At 37.4% G+C, this 20,000-nt stretch overlaps 2 protein-coding genes and 1 long non-coding RNA gene across 5 annotated transcripts in view; 1 reads left to right on the top strand and 2 right to left on the bottom strand.

The window, feature by feature from the left end:
• The window catches only part of macc1 (MET transcriptional regulator MACC1), a 10,969-nt gene extending 1,814 nt beyond the window's left edge, over nt 1-9,155 (bottom strand). Inside the window, exons 1-3 of one of the 2 annotated variants that reach the window (XM_061953094.1) lie at nt 8,733-9,155; nt 1,957-2,079; nt 1-1,872 (exon numbers count right to left, since the gene is read on the bottom strand). The exon at nt 1-1,872 is cut by the window's left edge and continues 140 nt beyond it. In XM_061953094.1, the coding sequence (XP_061809078.1) occupies nt 1-1,872; nt 1,957-2,071 (1,987 nt within the window). In that variant the 5' untranslated portion in view covers nt 2,072-2,079; nt 8,733-9,155. Of the gene's footprint in view, nt 1,873-1,956; nt 2,080-4,793; nt 4,922-8,732 lie in introns of those variants that run through there. The other variant, XM_061953102.1, reaches the window with a different exon arrangement.
• A 2,238-nt stretch (nt 9,156-11,393) lies between these two features.
• On the top strand, nt 11,394-14,437 carry LOC133592800 (uncharacterized). Its single transcript, XR_009814556.2, has 5 exons — nt 11,394-11,456; nt 12,139-12,255; nt 12,622-12,775; nt 12,900-12,996; nt 13,591-14,437. It is a non-coding gene; the product is annotated as an uncharacterized lncRNA (long non-coding RNA).
• A 2,556-nt stretch (nt 14,438-16,993) lies between these two features.
• Nucleotides 16,994-20,000, bottom strand: part of sp8b (sp8 transcription factor b) — a 3,365-nt gene continuing 358 nt past the window's right edge. For both annotated transcript variants that reach the window (XM_061945450.1, XM_061945459.1), the window contains exon 2: nt 16,994-19,984. In XM_061945450.1, coding sequence (XP_061801434.1) covers nt 18,626-19,984 — 1,359 coding nt within the window. In that variant the 3' untranslated portion in view covers nt 16,994-18,625. The remainder of the gene's footprint in view (nt 19,985-20,000) is intronic.

The following is a 20,000-nucleotide window of genomic DNA, read 5'->3' as shown; positions in this document are numbered from 1 at the left end:
ACCCTAATACATCCGCAAAACTTCTCCAGTTTGTCACGTGTTCTGTGACCAGCGTTTGAATAGCAGAGTACATGTATGTAAGCTTCTTGAAGGGCAGTGTCATGTTTTCCAGAAGCACCTCTGTGGTCACTTGAATACCGGTAAAGTCAATCACTTGATCAGCTGTAATGAGCTTGACGTTTTTGCAGTGGATTAAACCAGTCCTGCCCCTGAGGAATCCAATATACCACTCCTTCGCTTTTGAATTTCCCACAGATCTAACGGTCTGCTTTGATAAGAGACCCACTGTGTCTCCCTTGAAGTACTCCAGTAGGTAGTCTACACGTGGCTGACGGAGAACTGACTTTAGAGCAACACCATACCATTTTATGTTCACAGGTCTGTCTTTAAATTTGGAAATATCTGGATTTTTTTCTTCGCGAATAGAGGAGTTCCTTGGCATTTCAACTTCTTTGTTTTGACTTATCTTCTTTGAAATGCGCTTGTCACATCTAATTGGTGCCACAGGAGGAGAAGGGACTTGGAAAACAGCAACAGTTGAAGACCTCAACTCTGCCACTTGCAGATCTACCTGAAAAGCACTCATGTCTTTGTTGTTCGCGCAAGATAAGGCCACTGGTAAATGCAGCACTGTCCCTAATTTGAGTTTGCTTTGCCTCACTTCTTTCACCTTGTCCTCATGTCGGATTTGAAACGAAGAGCCTGTGAGGCTAACGGTGATAAACAAGTCATGTAGGTTGTCATTCCTAAGGCGATGCATTCCCCACAGCTGCAGCACCAGTGGCGGCAGATGCTTGTTTCCTCTACAAATATCTGAAAAGGGAAGCTTTGGCGGTACTTCTTCGTGACAGCACACAACTATAACAACCTTAAAAGTTGGATGGATGTACCTGGGTCCATAAACGGCAATTGTGATTTGGCGGTGAAGGTAATCCCAGACTGATGTAGCAGGAGACTGAATGGCAGAGGCTTCAGCGACTGCTATCACATAAAAATGTGTCTTCAGGTGCTGGACCTTCATGTGCATTGTGTTTTTTAAAACATCACAATTATCTACACTGATATAAGGACCCTCTCTTTTGCTAGACATAAGGCCAAACACTGTGGTGAAACCCTGACTAATCGGGTCACTTCGCACCTCTCCAGACAGCTTAATCCTTAAGGAGATCGTACCCTGTGTGTTGATATTGCTTAGCACTACTTCCAGGAGTGGACTGATAGTTGTTGTGTAGTTGTTATTGAGTCCAGGAGGAGGGTCAAGCATTGCCTTCAGTGTTACTTCCTGTATTTCACCAGGAGGAACAAGGCCTTCTGGGAAATTGATAGTAATGTCAGAGTCTGGTAGCCGAACTGAGCCTCCAGCATTGCCAATCTTGCAGATGACCTGAAAGTCTGTAGCCTGTGTCTGAGCCCATCCAGGACTTTGGCTCATAAGGTTTAGGTCCAGGCATGAGCGGGTTAACTGCCTGTGGCTCAGCCAGGCCATCTTATAGGCTTCTCTGTCATTTTTTAGCCACTCGAAATCAGGGTGTAGGACGGTCTGGGGTGGTCTGAAGCTGTTTACCCTCTTTGGCACTTTTCTCTCAAATTCATCAAGAATGTCTGTGGCACTCCTCCATCTCCCAGATCTGTTGTTAGCTTTGTTTTTCTTTTCCAGGTAGTTGCCTTCATCTGAGGATGTGCTAATGCTGTCTGTATTGTCTGTTTGCAGGTGGTTTGCAGTACTTGAGAATGTATTGGTTGCGTTGGAAATAAGCTTCTCTTTGTTGGTGTGTACAATGTCCTCTAAGAAAGGGTTTGATTCCGACAGCTTGCTCCAAAAGGGGTTTTTTGTTGACTTATGCTTCTCTTTCACTTGAGACGCCTTTCCACCTATTAAAAAAGTCACATGTCAGTAACTCATCTTTATAAACCATTTCTGATAGTATTGCTTACAATTTAGAGGATTACTTTTACCTTTCGGAATTTCACCACTCAACGTATTTTCATCCAGATCAATCAGTGTACCCTCTGACCTACTTCGCAAGAGACTCCCCGCACGAGGAAAGCAGTTTGCTCTTCCAGCTGCCATATTTTCATCTGTAATGTTAAAGACTACAGCATATTATCTTGAAAGTTTTCCCTTAGTTCTGGAAGAGAGTCAAGCAGCAAAAACAGATTTGTTTTGTTGTTTACTGCCCTAAGACCTAAAAACTGAATATTGTAAATGTTCCAATTCAGACTCTTATTCAATTATACGGTCTCTAAAAGTCCCTCGTACGTGGTCTACAAAAGAAGAATAACAGCTGAGTAATCTAATTAGTGCCAGGCCAGTAGAGAAAATCCTCAATCAACACCAATTGCACCCAAAGCTTCAGTTAATGAACAAGTGCGCTGTATAATCATTCCACCCAGAAAAAATACTGTTCAAATACAGCTTAAGTAGCACAAAATTAATATAACATTTATGTCCGTGACGAGTGTATACAATTATCTAACCACAACCGTGTTAATACAGAATGGAGGTGTCCAAAATGTTTCAGTAAATACTCAGGGTGCGCAATCTCAATCGTGATTATTTTTTATACGATTTTAAATCAATTCATAATAATTTTTTAAATCTATAAAAAAATATTACAAAACAATTTTTTGAAATGTTTTTTTAGGCCATCTTCGTGCTTAATTGCTGCGCGAATACATCATGCGCCAGGGGCTTTTTTAACCTGTTTTAAAAAGGTTATTATTATTATTATACCAAATATTATATTGCGAGAGTCGGTTTGAATCAAGAATTGTGTTGAATCGAGAATTCAGTTCAGTTCAGTTCAGTTTCAGTTTATTTCAAACATGCATGCGATACAATATAATGCATCACATATTTCCGGTTGTTTCATTACAGCACGTCCGAAAAGGAGTAGGAAGAACCTGAGCTTATTTAATCCTACCCCTTTTCATATTTTAGCAATTTTTATCCCATTTCCATGTTCTCTATAACACAACATTGACTAAATAATACATAAATAATATACCATAGTAAGTAAGCAAATATTAAATACATAAATAATCTTTATCTCAAAAAAAAAAAAAAAAAGTGTTCAAGATGTTCATCATAATTCTTGTTATGTGTACTCTGTGAACACTTGTAGTTTGAACAGTCTCTTAAACTAAATAATCCTGGTGCTTTGTTTGATTTCTTTGATTAATCCATTCCATAATTTAATTCCACAAACGGATGTGCTAAAGGTTTAAAGTGTTGTCCGGGCATACAAATTTTTTAAATTAGATTTTCCTCTAAGGTTATAGTTCTCCTCTTTTGTTGAGAAGAATTGTTGTACATTCTTGGGTAGCAGGTTGTAGTTTGCCTTGCACATAATTTTAGCTGTTTGCAGATGCACTAAATCGTTGAATTTCAATATTTTTGATTCAATAAATAAAGGGTTTGTTTGTTCTCTATATCCAGCATTAGGTATTATTCTAAGTTAGTGAATGAAGCGCACATTTGTAGTATTTTCCCCATATTTCTGCACAATAACTCAGATATGGTAACACTAGCGAGCAGTAAAGAATATGAAGTGATTTTTGGTCTAAAACATGTTTTGCTTTATTCATTATTGACGTGTTTCTTGCTACTTTATGTTGTATATTTTTACATGAGATGTTAATTTCATTTTGTCATCTATTATTACACCCAAAAATGTGTTTTCTTTTACCCTTTCAATATCTACTCCGTCTATTCGTATTTGTGTTTGACTTTCTCTTCTACCGTCAGAATCGTGTTGAATCGAGAATTGATTCCGAATGCAATCGTTACTCCAAGAATCGGAATCGAATTGCATGTTGTTAAAGAATTCTCTCATTTTAGGTTTGAGTTATAAACGACAAATCCAATTAGTATAATGTGTAATAATAATCTAAGAGTTTATCATTAATGAATTAATTATATTATATTGCATGTAAAAATTCAGTTTTGTGGACAGCGGATTAGATTCATTCATTTATTTGAGCCAATTAAACATATACAAAACTAACCTAACCTATTCATTAAGTAGGATAGATAATGCTATGTAATTAACTTAAGTAAATATGAATATAGAATACAAATTAGACCAGAGAATAAATAGTAAAAAAAAAGATAAGGTTTGCATATCTAATTTGTTAAAGAATGTTTTTGATTACTCACAACTTCACTCCACCGGTCAGCTATGGCCCTAAAGATACTACATGTCTAAGAGTGGTGACATACAATTTAACAACACACCCACGCTACTCTTTAAGTTGTTGTTTTTTTTTAAGTTATTGTTTTATTTTTCAGTATAGTGAGCCTCTGTCTGTCTTGCACGGAAACAGTACCCAAGTAGAATAAAGGCCTGAGCCTTCAATCTGTCACTAGTTAGAGTAAAACAGATTCGGTCTCATTCATAGCTTGTCACAGTGACTCAGTCATTGACGATGTTTTTTTACGCCAGTGCACAAAAACAGGTTGGTCTTGTCAGGTGTATAAGACAGTTCTCTCTATGCCTCTTGTCTGACAAGTGTGTATACCATAAATCTGTCTGATTTAATACTTGTAATTGTAACATGCTTGAAATATACTGTATATATATATCACTATCTTAGTTCATACCTGAGCAGCACATATGTATTTCAAATGGACAAAAGTAGAGCTGCAATGGACACCAGTATCACTGTCACAACAGGTGTGTTTGTGTAGTTGTTACACATTAATGACCCCTTAAGTACACTGACGCTCACTTCTTATGGTTACAAATAGAAGTATAAAAAAACGATAGAATTCGATCAAAACCAGCTCTCACCAATGGCATGAGATGTTTGTAGTTCTGTCCAGGCACACTGTCAGGGAAAGAGACATTTGACACTTTGTTTCTGAAGATGTGTCCTCTTGCTCGCATTGCCGCTGTGTGCTCACTCACCGAGCATGTTGGGACTGAGTTTGAAGTGAGGGTGGGCGGACCGTTCATAGTATTGGTTGTATCGATACCAAAGTGGTATCATTGTCTGATCGATACAAAAGTGATATTTGTGCGGTATTCTTTTATATTTTATTTTACATTTACAAATATTTACATGTTTTCTGTTGTCTTTTGTGGCAAAAAGTCAAAAGATTTAAATGAGAGCTAAACATCGTTTTTGCATTTGTTAAGTTATTTTACATTTCACACACTGTACATATACAAGTATACATATACTCATGCATATAATCACGTTTCATCAAACATATATTAACGTTCTTGCCCTACGGGAAACTGGGTAACACATGGCACATTGACAAAGCTTAACCTATTGTCACCATAACAATCTACAAAGTTAATTTAGTGGGCTTCTCTCTCTTCCCCTCCATTTATCTGCTTTCTTTTGTATTTCAAGTTACCGTTACATACATTACACACCGGAGCTCTTGTAAAAAGAGCTCAGCAGCGCATGTACTTTTTGCGTCGGATGAAAAGAGCACAGCTCCCTCCCCCCATTCTCACCACATTCTACAGAGGCACTATCGAGAGCCTGCTGACCAACAGCATCTCTGTCTGGACTGGAGCTCGCAGTGCCTCAGACTGGTAGTCTCTCCAGAGAGTGGTGAGGACGGCGGAAAAGATCATCAGGACTCCTCTTCCTCCTATCCAGGAGATCGCAAAAAGCCGCTGCCTGACCAGGGCTCAGAAAATCTGCAAAGACTCCTCCCACCCCCACCAAGGACTGTTTTCACTGCTGGACTCTAGAAAGAGGTTCCGCAGCCTCCGAAGCAGAACCTCCAGGTTCTGTAACAGCTTCTTCCCTCAGGCCGTAAGACTCTGAACGCATCATAATTAAATTAAATTATCCCCTCAACTCCCCCCAAAATGGATTAACTCGCTGGAATAAAAAAGACAATATAACATACATCCATAAACGTGGACGCATGTGAAAAAGTGCAATATATTTATCTGCACAGTAATCTATTTATTTATTTATATATATATATTTATTTATTTTATATATATATATATATATATATATATATATATATATATATATATATATATATATATATATATATATATATATATATATATATATATATATATGTATTTATTATTTACATATATTTATTTATTTATTTATGCACCTTATTGCTTTTTTATCCTGCACTACCATGAGCTTATGTAACGAAATTTTGTTCTTATCTGTGCTGTAAAGTTCAAATTTGAATGACAATAAAAAGGAAGTTTAAGTCTAAATATATGTATTGTTGTATTTGAACAATTGTATTGTTGATAATCGAGGTAATAGTTGTTATTATTCATGATCAATTGTGCTATTTTTATCGATATTTGTATTGCTCCATTTGTAGTGTAATAATGTTCATTGTCATCTCTGTATTATTATTTATTTCACTAACTGCTTCTTTGCTATCACTTTTACCCTCATATTTGTACATATCCTATTTGCTGATGTTGTTCTGTTGTTGTTGTTAATGTTATTGTTGTGTTTGCTGTTGTTGTTGTCTCCCTGTCTTATCAGAATCAGAAATATTTTATTAATCCCTGAGGGGAAATTAAAATGTATCACCCTGCAATTCCCCCCTCTGTCTTCCTTTTTTTCCTCTTTCTAGCCCCTCCTGCTCTGGCCCGGCTGCACCAAATAATAATATAAATCAATTTAATAAAGCCCTGCGATGAGGTGGCGACTTGTCCAGGGTGTACCCCACCTTCCGCCCGATTGTAGCTGAGATAGGCTCCAGCGACCCCAAAAGGGACAAGCGGTAGAAAATGGATGGATGGATGGAATTTAATAAAGACAAATACAAATAAGGCAACAAGAGAAGTATCACACTTTTATAAAGTACATTTGTGCAGCCGATATGGGCATCTACATCAACAATATGATTTGTCTGAGTAGCTGGACAGGCCCAAAAAAAAATAAAAAAATACATACACTTAAAACTGCTCAGTTAAAAAGATTACCCAATTTGAGTAATCCCAACATTAGTTGATTTAACCCACCAATTTGGTTTGGTCTATTTCATTCAACCTGCTGGGTTAAATATTCAACCCAAATACTGGGTCAAATTAATTACTATCCTGGGTTGTTTCAACAATATTATTTGTTCTGTAAAATATTGTATATATTTGTATACATTTTTTGGTTTGGCAATTTACAGTTTTACAAAAAAAAAAAACTTGGTATACACAGAAATGAAATAAATGTATTTATATTTGATATTTGTACACTATCGTATACTGCGCAGTTGCATTTTACAATATATTGTTAAATTGTTCACAAATAAATGTTATTATATAAAATATTTTGTTTTTACTCTCATTACAATCACAATCAACACATTAAAGACCGTTTTAGAAAAGTGTGAAAATAATGTGTATTAGTGTCAGTATCTACAATACCTGACTTAAACGTGCAGTATCACCCCTTGGTGTGACGAACCAGCTCCGCGGAAGATGGCGTTGCCGTAAAACACTACAACTCCCACAATGCAACGTTGTGTTTACACGAGATGTGACAATACCTGAAACCGAGTGGCGGTTTCGACTGTAGAGATAAGCAGCACCGCTGACGCATGGTGTCAGAAATGTTGAAGGGCAGAAAAAATAACTCTGAAGTCAAAGACAAGGTGTATTTTACATTTTTTAAGGCAAAAAGTGCTCGAACTTGTTTGCAGTGGAAAATTGTTTTTATTCATTTTTACTCAGTTTTGCTATCAATGCACTTTTGAGTAGGCCCAGTGCTCTGAATGCTTTACATTCCGTCATAACCCTGATTATGTGTTCATATCCTGCTTCATTGACACCAGTTTAATATATCGTGTTTACAGTATTGTGTTGCTTAAACTACAGAATGTGTACAGCAACATATTTTTTTCCAAATATTTACTATAGAAACCATAATTTCTTTCACTTTTGTGATTATTGTAATAGTTTATGCTAGATGTGATCATATTATAGTCTTGAAGACATTTCATAGTTTTCAAGTTGGAACTATTGCTCAACACAATAATGTAATTATAGTTTTTGGCCACATGGTGGTGGGCTTTCTCTACCCTTCATTTCATTCCAAATATGTCCTTATGGTTTTCATAGTATTTCATAAAGAATATAGGAAAAACTAATTTTACCACCAACTATAGCTAGAACTATCTGTCCGTGTTATGACATGTTGTTTTAATTAGATTAGTTCCACTTTATCTTTGCCTCACTTTGTCGGGAACCATTGCGGTTGTTGTTGGAGGCAAGGGAAGTACACTACACCTAAATCAAAATGTTACTTTGATGCAACTTTAAAAAATTGGCACAACATTTTTCAATACATTTTTACAAGCTTTGTGAACTTATAGGTTTTTTTTAAAATTTTTTAAAACTATTAAGTTGATAACAAGTTAAAGATGAAACAAAATTAAGTAGAATTGAAAAAAAATGGTTCATGATGAAGCAAATGTAGCACTTGGCTTCACTGTAACCACGGTGCGAGACGAGGAAAGACCAGTGTGTTGTGTCCTTTAATGTTAATAAGCTTACATTGTCATAGAGAGGTATAGTTCTAACAATATTATATACACATTATATTATACTATTTAAAGTCATGGTGGAGAGTGGGGCGGCGAAACATTTTTTCTTCTTAACAGAAAATATTTGAGAAGCACTGGCCTAAACCAACCAGCAAGCCCCAATATAAATGTAGTACTATACTAGGTAAAGCAGTAACACAACACAGACGGTGTGAATTGAATATTTAAGAGGACAAACCTTTGATAGTCGGTTTTCCTCACCACAGGGACGGTCCGTCGAGGTTTGTGTTCAAACATAGCATCATGTGTGTTTCCTGTTGTCTTCTTCGACGTGATTAGTCGCTGAGGTTACAAGCTCTTGTTCCAAGGCCTTGACACAGTTTTTAAGCAATGCAATTGAATTTGTTCAAATTAATTTATGCAGAGATTCAAGAAAAGCTATTTTGTGTTGTAAAGTGTTTAAAAGAACAAAAAATTGTTAAAAAAAAAACCTAGACATTTTGACTATCCATCCATTTTCTACCGCTTGTCCCACTCGGGGTCGCGGGGGTGCTGAAGTCTATCCCAGCAGCACTTGGGCGGAAGGCGGGGTACACCCTGGACAAGTCGCCATCTCATCGCAGGGCCAACACAGATAGACCGACAACATTCACACTCACATTCACACACTAGGGCCCATTTAGTGTTGCCAATCAGTATGTCACCAGGTGCATGTCTTTGGAGGTGGGAGGAAGCCAGAGTAGCCAGAGGGAACCGAAACTGAAATAGTCACAAAAAATCTATCAACTTAATTTGCAATTACAAAAACCGGTTCACAAAATTAAGTTCAATAAACTATACCTGTGCAAGTGTTTTTACAGTGTACTTTGGCATCTCATTGCCCATAACTGTAGTGCATTCAATGACCCTCGATTAAAGTTAGATACAGACTTCTCTTGATTTTATTGACAGGGGAGGCTTTCAGTAGATGCACTAATAATAATATAGTGATAATGACCCACTGATAATAATCATACATGAATCAGATCTCTGAAATGAAGAAAAACCTGACAGTTGTGTAATAATTTAAGTGAATAATTACAGGTTACATTTACATTCATATTCTGGTTACTGTATATATATATATATATATATATATATATATATATATATATATATATATATATATATATATATATATATATATATATATATATATGTGTATATGTGTGTATATATACATATATATATATTTATATATTGTATATATATATATATTTATATATTGTATATATATATATTTATATATTGTATAAATATATATATATATGTATGTATGTATGTATCTATGTATGTATGTTTGTATATATATGTATGTATATACATTTTTTGTGGAAAAAAATTAACTTAAAAAAAGTTGCCTGAAAAGTAGCAGACAGACGAATGCTAACACAGGCCTCAATTTTGTTTCATAATTATTAGATCAGGGGTTCTTAACCTTTTTGACCTCGGGGCCCAACTTTTCCACCACAGAGGGGTCCAGGGCCCACTCAAATATTAACACTGAATTAGTAATCTTATTCTTGGGTTCAATCGTAATCAATAATTATATTTAACCCACTTAAACCTTGTCAAATGATATGAAAGCATGTGTTAATCACAAAAAAATATGATCAAAGCTTAGGTCAGGCTGATTACCAAACTAAATACTAACCATATATACTACATAGAAAAGGACTTATAAAAACTGATAAAAAATAAACTTACATACTAAAATAAATACATTCTAACTAAAAAAAAATATATATATATATATATATATATATATGTTTCTTAAAAAATGTATGTGCAATTAAAAATACAGCTTCACCACTTTAGTCATAATTTTTGCGCTTGGGAAACTTTTATGACTTTAGCTCCGAAGTTCTTCTGTTTGTTTGATATTGTCATTAGTGCCTCAAGTGGTGGAAAAGTGTATTACAAGTGAGAACCCATAAAGCCGTAAGAACCAGAGCTGAGAAACAGATATTTTTTGGCGGCCCTCTAGGGTCCCGGCCCTATGGTTAAAAGAACCACCAATCTAAATATGTTAATACCATCTTTTGAAATCAAAACCCGAATTAAGGTTTTGGAAATCTTAAAAAGATGGTTTAAACAAAATTCATGCAATGATTTGTTTTTTATTTCATATAACCATACCAAGTATGTGTGTATGTGGCGGCGATGTTGGGTCTATGGTGGAATTGGGGGCCTTTCTGTAGTTTTGTGTACGGGGGCTCAGAATTCTGTAACGCACCTGGTAGTAGGCGTTGCTGATTGCATATGATCGTCTCTTTATAGTTTAAGAAGTACTCTCAAAAGTCAAAAGTTGTTTTTAAAACTTGTTTTACTTTTTTCTCTACATGTCACCAATTTGAGTCCAAACTAAGAATATATACAACGGGAACCCTGTCAGAGTTAATGCAAAGACTGTGACTTGTTTTGATTGACCTCCTATTTAATTGCCTTCAGCCTATATATCTAAAGATCATCATGGAGCTGGCTGGCCAGTGATATAGTTCTTATAGTCCATTTAGCACAAGTGTTGAAACAAGTCTGATTTTCTGCTCAACATAGTTGGATTTCAGCACAAGTGTGATGGTATTGTTCATTAAAGAGTTCACTGTAAAAACTCTTTCAGTGGTATTGTCCATTCTACTTTATTTTTAAAAGTATATTTATTCCAATAAATCAATTTATTTTTATTTTTAGAGTTTTTGAGTTATCTATAAGTAAAAAGTGTGAATATTTTCGTAACTTACTTTTTTATGTGATAAAATTAATTTTATTGGACTTCCAAAATAAATTGATTTAGCAAAACTCAGTTCAAAGGGTTATATCAGACCTAAAACGTCAGGACCCGCCCACCTGCATGCAGCTGTGGAAGAACAAGCCCAGACACGTTTCTTCACAGAGCCCAAGGAAAACACTTTACCGAACTCATGTAAGTAACAATTTATATTGTTAAAAGTCAGTATTTGCCAGGATTTAAATGTATACATTTTCAAAAGCATGGTTCAATGTTATATTTAGTTTACTACTTTTCCCGCCGACCTCCATTTCGAATGTGCTCTTCAACCAAACATTGTTTATAGCTGTGAAGTTTATAATTAGCGTTTTCTTTGCGTGGTAGTTTAATATTTTATTCTTCAGTTTATAAGCAGCCACATTAAAGCTGCTTAACTAGCTTGCATTCAAAGTTGCTAGCAGCTAGCTAGATACACTTGACATAGCTATCTGAAGCCCCCTCAGACCTGCTGTCCATGCACACTCCTAGGCAAAACGCTACTCTTGTAAGAATAACACTCATTGTGTAAGTCTCAATCTCAACACCCCCCCCCCCCCCCCCCCCCCCCCCCCCCCCCCCAAAAAATCTCACTAGTAGTCACCATTTAAAGGGTACATTTTCACATTTTTCTTCCGTGGGGGCATGCCACCGGACCCTGCTACTGTTGCTAGGTTACCAACTTAGACCACCGTGGCTACAAAAAAATCTAGACGAAATTCTGCAAATGAGTATATTAGGGTGTAAAAAAACAGATATAAAGGGCTCTCATCAAGCTTATATATCCAAGAGGTTAGACATGAACCATAACTTGTCTTTTTTGTTCTCTCTCCAATGACAGATGGGATGGCCCTGTAAGTTGTGCAGCACTGTTGTACCAACCAAGAGTGACATTTTAAAGCATTACAGACTGCACCATGGGACCTTTGGACACAGCCATTCCTTGCCTTGCATTCATGTAGGTTGCCCATGCTCTTATACATCCCTTTGCTCTCATCTGTCAAGATGCTAGACTTCTCCTCTCTGACACCACCGCCAGAGAGTCTAGCTCCACTCCCACCACGTTACTACTGGCCTTCTCTACCAACTTGTCCAGTCTGTTTGCGTCCCTCGCTCTCAGCCCGCTGCCCCAGCAGGACATGGCGTACAAGAAGGCGCCTGTCACCACCGACTCGTAGAATATCTTCTATTCCATTCTATTATCGTTCTATTTTTCCTGACCAAGTTTCCATTGTGACTTGGACATGACATACTAGACTCACTTTTTGCCTGAAAATGTATACTCATACCCTTAATATCAGTAACGGTCAACATTTGCTTACAGATTAATGAAGCGTTCCGAAGGTGCACTGCTGTTCCACTGGAATCAACATTTATGTCCCAACTGGACAGGTACACGCCAAAACTCCTGGAGCTCTTCAGTGCAAAAGGAGGAGTGACTGCAGCGCATCAAGAACTTGTTGATGGAACTGACACAGGTGGGTTAAAAGTGGTTTAAAAGTTTGTACTGAATCTGTAATCATGCTCTAATAACGGTATCACAGATTTGGACTAAAATTGCCTACAAAATTCATTTATTTATTATTCTTCTCTTAACTTTAGGACCCAAGTGCCTCTGCAGTGAAGAAGAGAGATGTGACTGTGAGATGGCTCATAGAGTACATGGGAGAGAGTGGACAGGAGCTAATCTCTGACTACTGTAAGTATTGTTTAAAAGCAGGTTTGGATCAGTCTGATGTACAAGCTTAAATTGGGTTTACTTTTATGTGATCTGACTGAACCAGCAGTTGTCAGGTGGAGGTTGAGCATGCAGCTAGTTGGCAAGAGCCCCAGGATAGCCAATTAGCATAGCACCACAGAGTGATGCCTTTCTGTCTTGTGTTTCTGTTTGCCCTAAAAAAACAATGCAAACAAAAAATACTCCCCTTAAACCAGCATTAAAACATTTACTCATATATATATATATATATATTTATTTTATATATATATATATATATATATATATTTATATATATATATATATATATATATATAACATTACTGTTTGTTTTAATTTCTGGTGGTTCTATTCAGGTTTTTTATATGCAAATTAGAAATGCCAATAAAAAACATGTGGCTGGAAATGCATCTATTGTACCAAGTTTAATGTACAAGATCTCAAATTAGAATTCAAAAGTTTTCAAAATGGTCCTCACAAAAGTAATCATTATCTGAATTAAATCACACAACTTATATTACTGTAAATATAAAATTAGATGTTTGTTTTTTTAATTACTGTTTTTGTATCTCAAAGGGAACTGCAGAGACCGCTGTTCATGAGGACCTGGAAATTAAGAATATGAGCATCGACATCTGTCGTGAGCCAAATGCAGTAGGAATCATCATTGAGGGAGTACCAGTCCTTACTCATCTTGGAAACCTGGCCAAAGCATGCTGCCTACTTCTGGGGTTGACGTATGCACTTAATCTTGAGTATCCATCCAAACTTTCCAAAACATTTGAGGTGTTTCAAAGACTTTTTGTGGGACTTGACACACTGCGCCCAAAACCAAACCCCAAATTCATGACTCTCAAAAACAAGCTTCTAGCTTAGGCAGTGAGCCATGACTTTTAGCTTGCACTTTTGAACAGCTATTTTCTTGTGTCTGTTCAAAATCATTATACATTGTTCATTGAGTGGAATTCTTCAGAATGTTGTAACGGTTTGTCCTGTTCAGGTTTTATACAAAGCTCCAGGTCATCGTTTCTGGTGTGTAAATTAAGTTTTTTTTAATGTTTTATACACACTAAATTGCCCCACTGTGAAGCTCCAGCTGGTCAGAAGGAGGGATCTGTGAGTTGTTTAAGTTAAAATGTTTCAAAATATACACACTGAAAGACACTACAGTGAAGGTATTCTGCTTGTGAATTGTTACAGAAGTACAGATAATCTTAATGTTAAATTGTTTTAGCAAGAAACTGTACTGTGAATGTTCTAAGTAAAACTTGAGATGCTGAGGTCATGCATTCTTTTATGCACTAAATACTGATGTTCTTGACTGTTAATACTGTCCAGCTTATTGACAGGTTTGGATATGGCTTGTGAAAATGTTTTAATATGTATACGGTTAAAAAAATGAAAACTACTGTGAAGGTGTTCTATACAGCACTTTAAAAAGTTGAGGTCATGCATTCTTGTATAATATGGATGTTGACTGTTCATACTGTCCTGCTCATTGCCACTGTTTTTTATATGGTAATGATTTAATAAAGGTTGGAATTTGATATGTCTTGATTTTTTTTATTATTATTCTAAGTAATTATTTTAAGCAGTTTCCATTTTCAAAACAAAGAAAGGGTAAGTTGGTCAAAATTAATAAAATTGAGTACAACAATTATTTTTTCATTTAAATGTTACTTATTTTAATTAAGTCTTGTGTGTTTAACATGCTGATGTTTTTTTACATTGATTTTACTCAATTTCTTGGCTTTTTCTGTAAACGCAACTTAATCTTTTTGCATAAATCGAAATGCATATTATTAAGTTCTACTTACTCAAAATACCAATTAGTTGACTAAACTAACAAAAATTGCTTGGAAAATGTTGCCTTATTTTTATTGAGTTAGATCTAGGCAACAGTTTTTACAGTGTTGATTGGGTCAAGTTTGGCTGACAACACTTTGTTTGTGGGGCTGTTGTTCTTCATCCATGATTGGTGGTTACCGTGGCTCTACTCTTCCCCTACTGTGAAGTGGCCTCTTTTAGGAAAGTGAAATTTATAGCACGTGCCGAAACAAAGCTGTTGGATGCTGGTGCAGCTACTGCCATCTGTGGAGTAAATACAAACCACACCAGGAGGTTGCATACAGCCACATCTGTGGTCCAATGTTCACAACCCATGGAACACTAATTTGAAATTTTACACATGGTGTTTATGTGATAATTTATGGTATCTGTTTTCTACCTTGTGTAAAAATGTTCAAATTAAATGACAGTACACTTTAACACAATTAAAAACGTATGTTTCTCTTTTAACAGTTTTACGGAGGTGTGGATTTTTTCTTCATGAAAAGTTGATGCCCATGATGAAGACATCTTTCTGTAAGCATTGCAAATTAGTTAATTTTGTGTTAAGCCAAGCCAAGTTTATTTGCATAGCACTTTTTAAAAACAGAAACCACTGATTGCAGTGCTAAAAAGGTGTACAATTAGTCAAATGTAAACGATAACTGAAAAATCGGGAGACATGAGCATTTTTGAAAATAGTTCTATTATTTCCAACTGTCTGTGAGATGTGAATAATTCCTGGCTGGTGATTGGATGAGCACGAAGAAAGATGAAGGGGAGTGAGTCTGTGCGCATTTGATGAATAATTTTACAGCTAATACATAAAATAAAATCAGTATCTCATATAAAAAATGTTACCTATATATAAATAATTCCATATTAAATTAATTAAACTGTATGCCAGTCAATAGTGTTAACACGAGAGGGCGCTAAAAGATTGCACTGTATTAAAACGAGTCATATACCAAAGTTAAGGATTATTCATTCATCTTGAAGGATTTAAAACACCCATCCATCCATTTTCTACCGCTTGTCCCTTTCAATTAAATTATATTAAGTAAAAACAATTGGCAGACAGTTTGATTGTTGCTATGGTTAATGGTGGTGCGACAAAACCTATTTTCCCCTAAATTATCTTCGTTTTTTGTTAATCGCTGTAGATTAATGACATTATTTCACATGCAAAAAAACCAGTGCCTAAGAGTTCCATGTGCAAAAAAGTTCCAGAGTTATTATGGGTCTATAAATTAAAAAGGTATGTATTTTCAAAATAATATACTATAATTTGCTTTTCAATACTTTTACTGAAAACATTGTTTTAATCACGCTTCACTTCAAGTTAATTTGCCTGAAAGATTTCCTCCGATCCATGCACCCAAATATTGTTACGTCTAGGAAATATTGACAGGGTAGCGTGGTCATATTTTTCTGTCGAAACTCATCACAACAACATATGCGTCATCTGTAATAAACGCAAAATTCATTTGAGCTAATTTTCACTTTGCATAAAAAACCCAAAAATTTACCAAAATAACAACTAAAATCACGTTTGGATAGTCTTGAATATTGTAATAATATTGAGAAGGACGTTACATCATGTAATATAATTATTGAACGCACTCATGTACTCTGACATTAACAAGAAGGCATTGTCATGCTGTTGCAGAATAAATATTGATACAGTGTAGATTATTTATTTCTATAATTTAAATTTTTTATTTGTATTATTTTGTTACCCTTCATATTTTATGGTTTAATTTAATAATGATACTTGGGGAAAAAGGCCCATGATGTCGCAGGGTGGTTGGCCTCCATAAAACTATATATTTTTTTTAGAAATAGTCTTTCACAAATATTGATAGTGGCTTTAAAAATCAAAAATAAATAATTTCTGTTCCATGGTCCCCAAAATATTTAACTGACTCAACAAACTGATTCTGAGTCCATTTTGACTTTATTGAATGGCTCATATAAAAAGCCATTCTCAGAAGGAAACATAAAAAGTTATCACTGTAAAATAAAAATCACTTTACAACATGCTTCTTATTTAAATAAAATAATACAAAAAAACAACAATGGGTAAACAGAAACTCATTTCCAAACCTTACAAATAAGTTCAAAAGTGCGCCTAATGATATAGACCCCTACATACAAGAAACGTCGTGGTTAAATAGAACTCCCCACAAATACATTTCATATCATGTCAAAGCAAAAATCCAAGTACATCTCCGTATATTTTCAAATATTTACTAGAATCCATATACAACTAGAAATAGCTATACAAAATCGTCTCCTGGACAAATACATTACTCACCTTTTGACATAGGCCGTATACGCTAACCTACACGTTTCAATATGTACAGCACACGTTTGCAGTAATTTAAGGAACTATAACTTGTGTGTGTGTGTGTGTGTGCGTGTGTGTGTGTGTGTGTGTGTGTGTGTGTGTGTGTGTGTGTGTGTGTGTGTGTGTGTGTGTGTGTGTGTGTGTGTGTGTGTGTGTGTGTGTGTGTGTGTGTGTGTGTGTGTGTGAGATTTCCAACATGATCACTATAAACGTAATTTTACTCCCATGTATTCCATATGTGTAGGTAATAAAGTGCCAGAGTTTGCCCATGACCAATAATGTGTGACAACACATCCAAAAATTAAGGCGTGGAAATAAATGGTGTCCTATGTTTTTATTTATTTATTTATTTGTTTTTTATTGTATTTTTTTTTTTTTAGTGCTCCTACAACTTTTGACCAATGTTCCACCTGAAGGGATATTTATATTGTGGAACAACAAGATATGATATAGGCCTAATTTCACCAGTAAATGACAGTAGTGTCCGCAGTCAAAACTCTGCAAAAAACTGGCATATTTTCTCAATAAATGACTTGGAGCATTTTGTAATTCCCAATTCTTAAAAAAAAAAAGGGATTATCTAAATTATGGGAAAATGACACTGAAAAGTAAGTCCTTACCCACCAAATGTGTTAGGCCTAGTTTCTGAATAATATTTGAGTACACTTTGGCTGTTGAAAAAAAAAAAAGAGCCTCACTATAAAAAAGTTACCAGGATCTCACAGCATTTAAAAGTACTATTTCACAGTAAACGCTGCAATCAAAGTTTCCTGTACCTTACAACAAATGACTGTAAAAATTACAGTATCCTTATATTTCACAGCATTTTACGCCACAGTGGTTTACTGTGAAAGTAATGCAATTTATTAGCCAGTAATTTACTGTGAATTTACAATAGAATTTTTACAGTGCTTTTTTTGTCAATACGTTTACTCCATCATTACAAAAAAAACCTATACCCCCCATAAAATGCATGATGCTGTAATATAATAATATAACTTTATAGCCATCAACAAATAAAAAATATAGGCCTTATTCCTATTAAACGACATATAATAATGGGAAGGCCTATACATAAAGTGTGTCCATTGCAAGGTACTTAAAAACATACAGACCAATTTGGAGTATTGTGCATGTCTCTATCAAAACACATATTTTTCTTAGCAAATTTTACACCTAATCCCTCTTGTTGACAAATGTAAAGGACACATTTCTTGACAAAAAAAAAAAGTGTAGTCCCATTAAAGACCAAAACTGTTCACTGTCATGCCCATGTTGAAAGTGGTGATTTGTTTAATAACAAACATTGTGCATAACTGTGTGTATTATTGAGAAATGTAACGGCCTATGTTCTTAATTGGAGCATTACGCACACAATATGTCCACTGCCATGTCCTTACCAAAACTTCTCTTGTGGTTGACACATGAAGTGAGTTAGAGGCCGTTCATGCCGACGCCCTGGCTCGTCTCTGCCGGGTGCAACAGGTCAGGGGAGTGGCACGGCGGGCTCCCCGGTGCGCTGTGCTCGCTGTCGGTATCGCTCCCCCTCTTGCCTCCGCTCCCCCCGGAGCCTGAACCGGCGGACCCCCCGGCGCTGTGAGTCTTTACGTGCTTGCTCAGGTGGTCGCTTCGCATAAACCGCTTGTTGCAAACCGGGCAGGCGAACCTTTTCTCCCCGGTGTGCGTGCGCAAGTGTCGCTGGAGCTCGTCGGAACGCGTGAAGCGCTTGCCGCAAAAGAGCCAGTTGCACACGAACGGCCGCTCGCCGGTGTGCCAGCGCAAGTGCGCCTTGAGGTGAGACGTTTTGCCGTAGACCTTCCCGCAGCCCGGGATGTGACAGCTGTGGAGGCCCTTCCTCCGGAGGCTGGCGCCCGCCGGTCCGAGTCTCTCCGCCTCCTGGCAGTTCGGACAGTCGCAGGTAGCTCTGCCCGAGTAGCGCCGGGCGGATGACCTCGGAGACCCCGCTAAGGAGGCGGGTGGACCCCCTGAGAGCATGGTGCCCCCTGCACCTGTTAACGGAGAGGGGCTGGTGTCCGGATAGGAGGATAGGACCGGCTTGAAGCCGTCCATCAGGTGCTGGCCGGTGGTCAACAGGTGCGGAGAGGGGTTTGTACTAAAGGCAGAGTGACTTAAAGTGGAATAATCAGAATTATATCCACCCAGAGGAGAGTGTAAGGACGTCTGCAGTCCACCGGAATGTAACGACGTCTGTAGCGCGGCTCCGTTCGGGTTCTGCACGTCGATCCAGCCGGCTCCCACGTCCCACCAAGCGGACGCCCCGGTGGTCCCCACCTCCCCCGCGGGGATGCCGGGGTGCGACGACTTGAACCAGGACTCGTACGGGTGCGCCACGCTCATCCTCGGGTAGATGCCCTGCAGGCTGTCCACGGACGTGTGCACCTTGGAGATGAACACCGGCTGGTGGCTCGACTCTTGGGAACCGTTCGACACGGAGGCTTGGAACACGGAGTAGTCGTTCCCGAAGTGGGCCGCGGCGCCTGACGAGGCGCCGGACGTGAGGGAGAAGGCGCTGGAGCCCGTGGAGCCGTTGGAGGCGAAGGAGTCCGAGATGCCGCAGCCGTTGCGGGACACCCCGAAACCGGACAGACCGGTGCCCAGACTACAGCTGCTGGCGGCGGCGGCGGCGGCGGCGGCTCTCTTCCACGGGTGGAAGCCTTTGCCGAATGACGAGGAATTATCCGAAATGGCGGACGGTGAAGGGCTCGGACTCCCTATCTTGTTACATGTTGCCGCTAACATGGCTAAAGGAGTCGATCCCAACCTCGGCTCCTCCTGCAGGGGACAGAAA

Source organism: Nerophis lumbriciformis, linkage group LG04, assembly GCF_033978685.3.
Source record: "Nerophis lumbriciformis linkage group LG04, RoL_Nlum_v2.1, whole genome shotgun sequence".
NCBI lineage: Eukaryota > Metazoa > Chordata > Actinopteri > Syngnathiformes > Syngnathidae > Nerophis > Nerophis lumbriciformis.
This window is presented reverse-complemented; position numbering and strand designations above follow the sequence as displayed.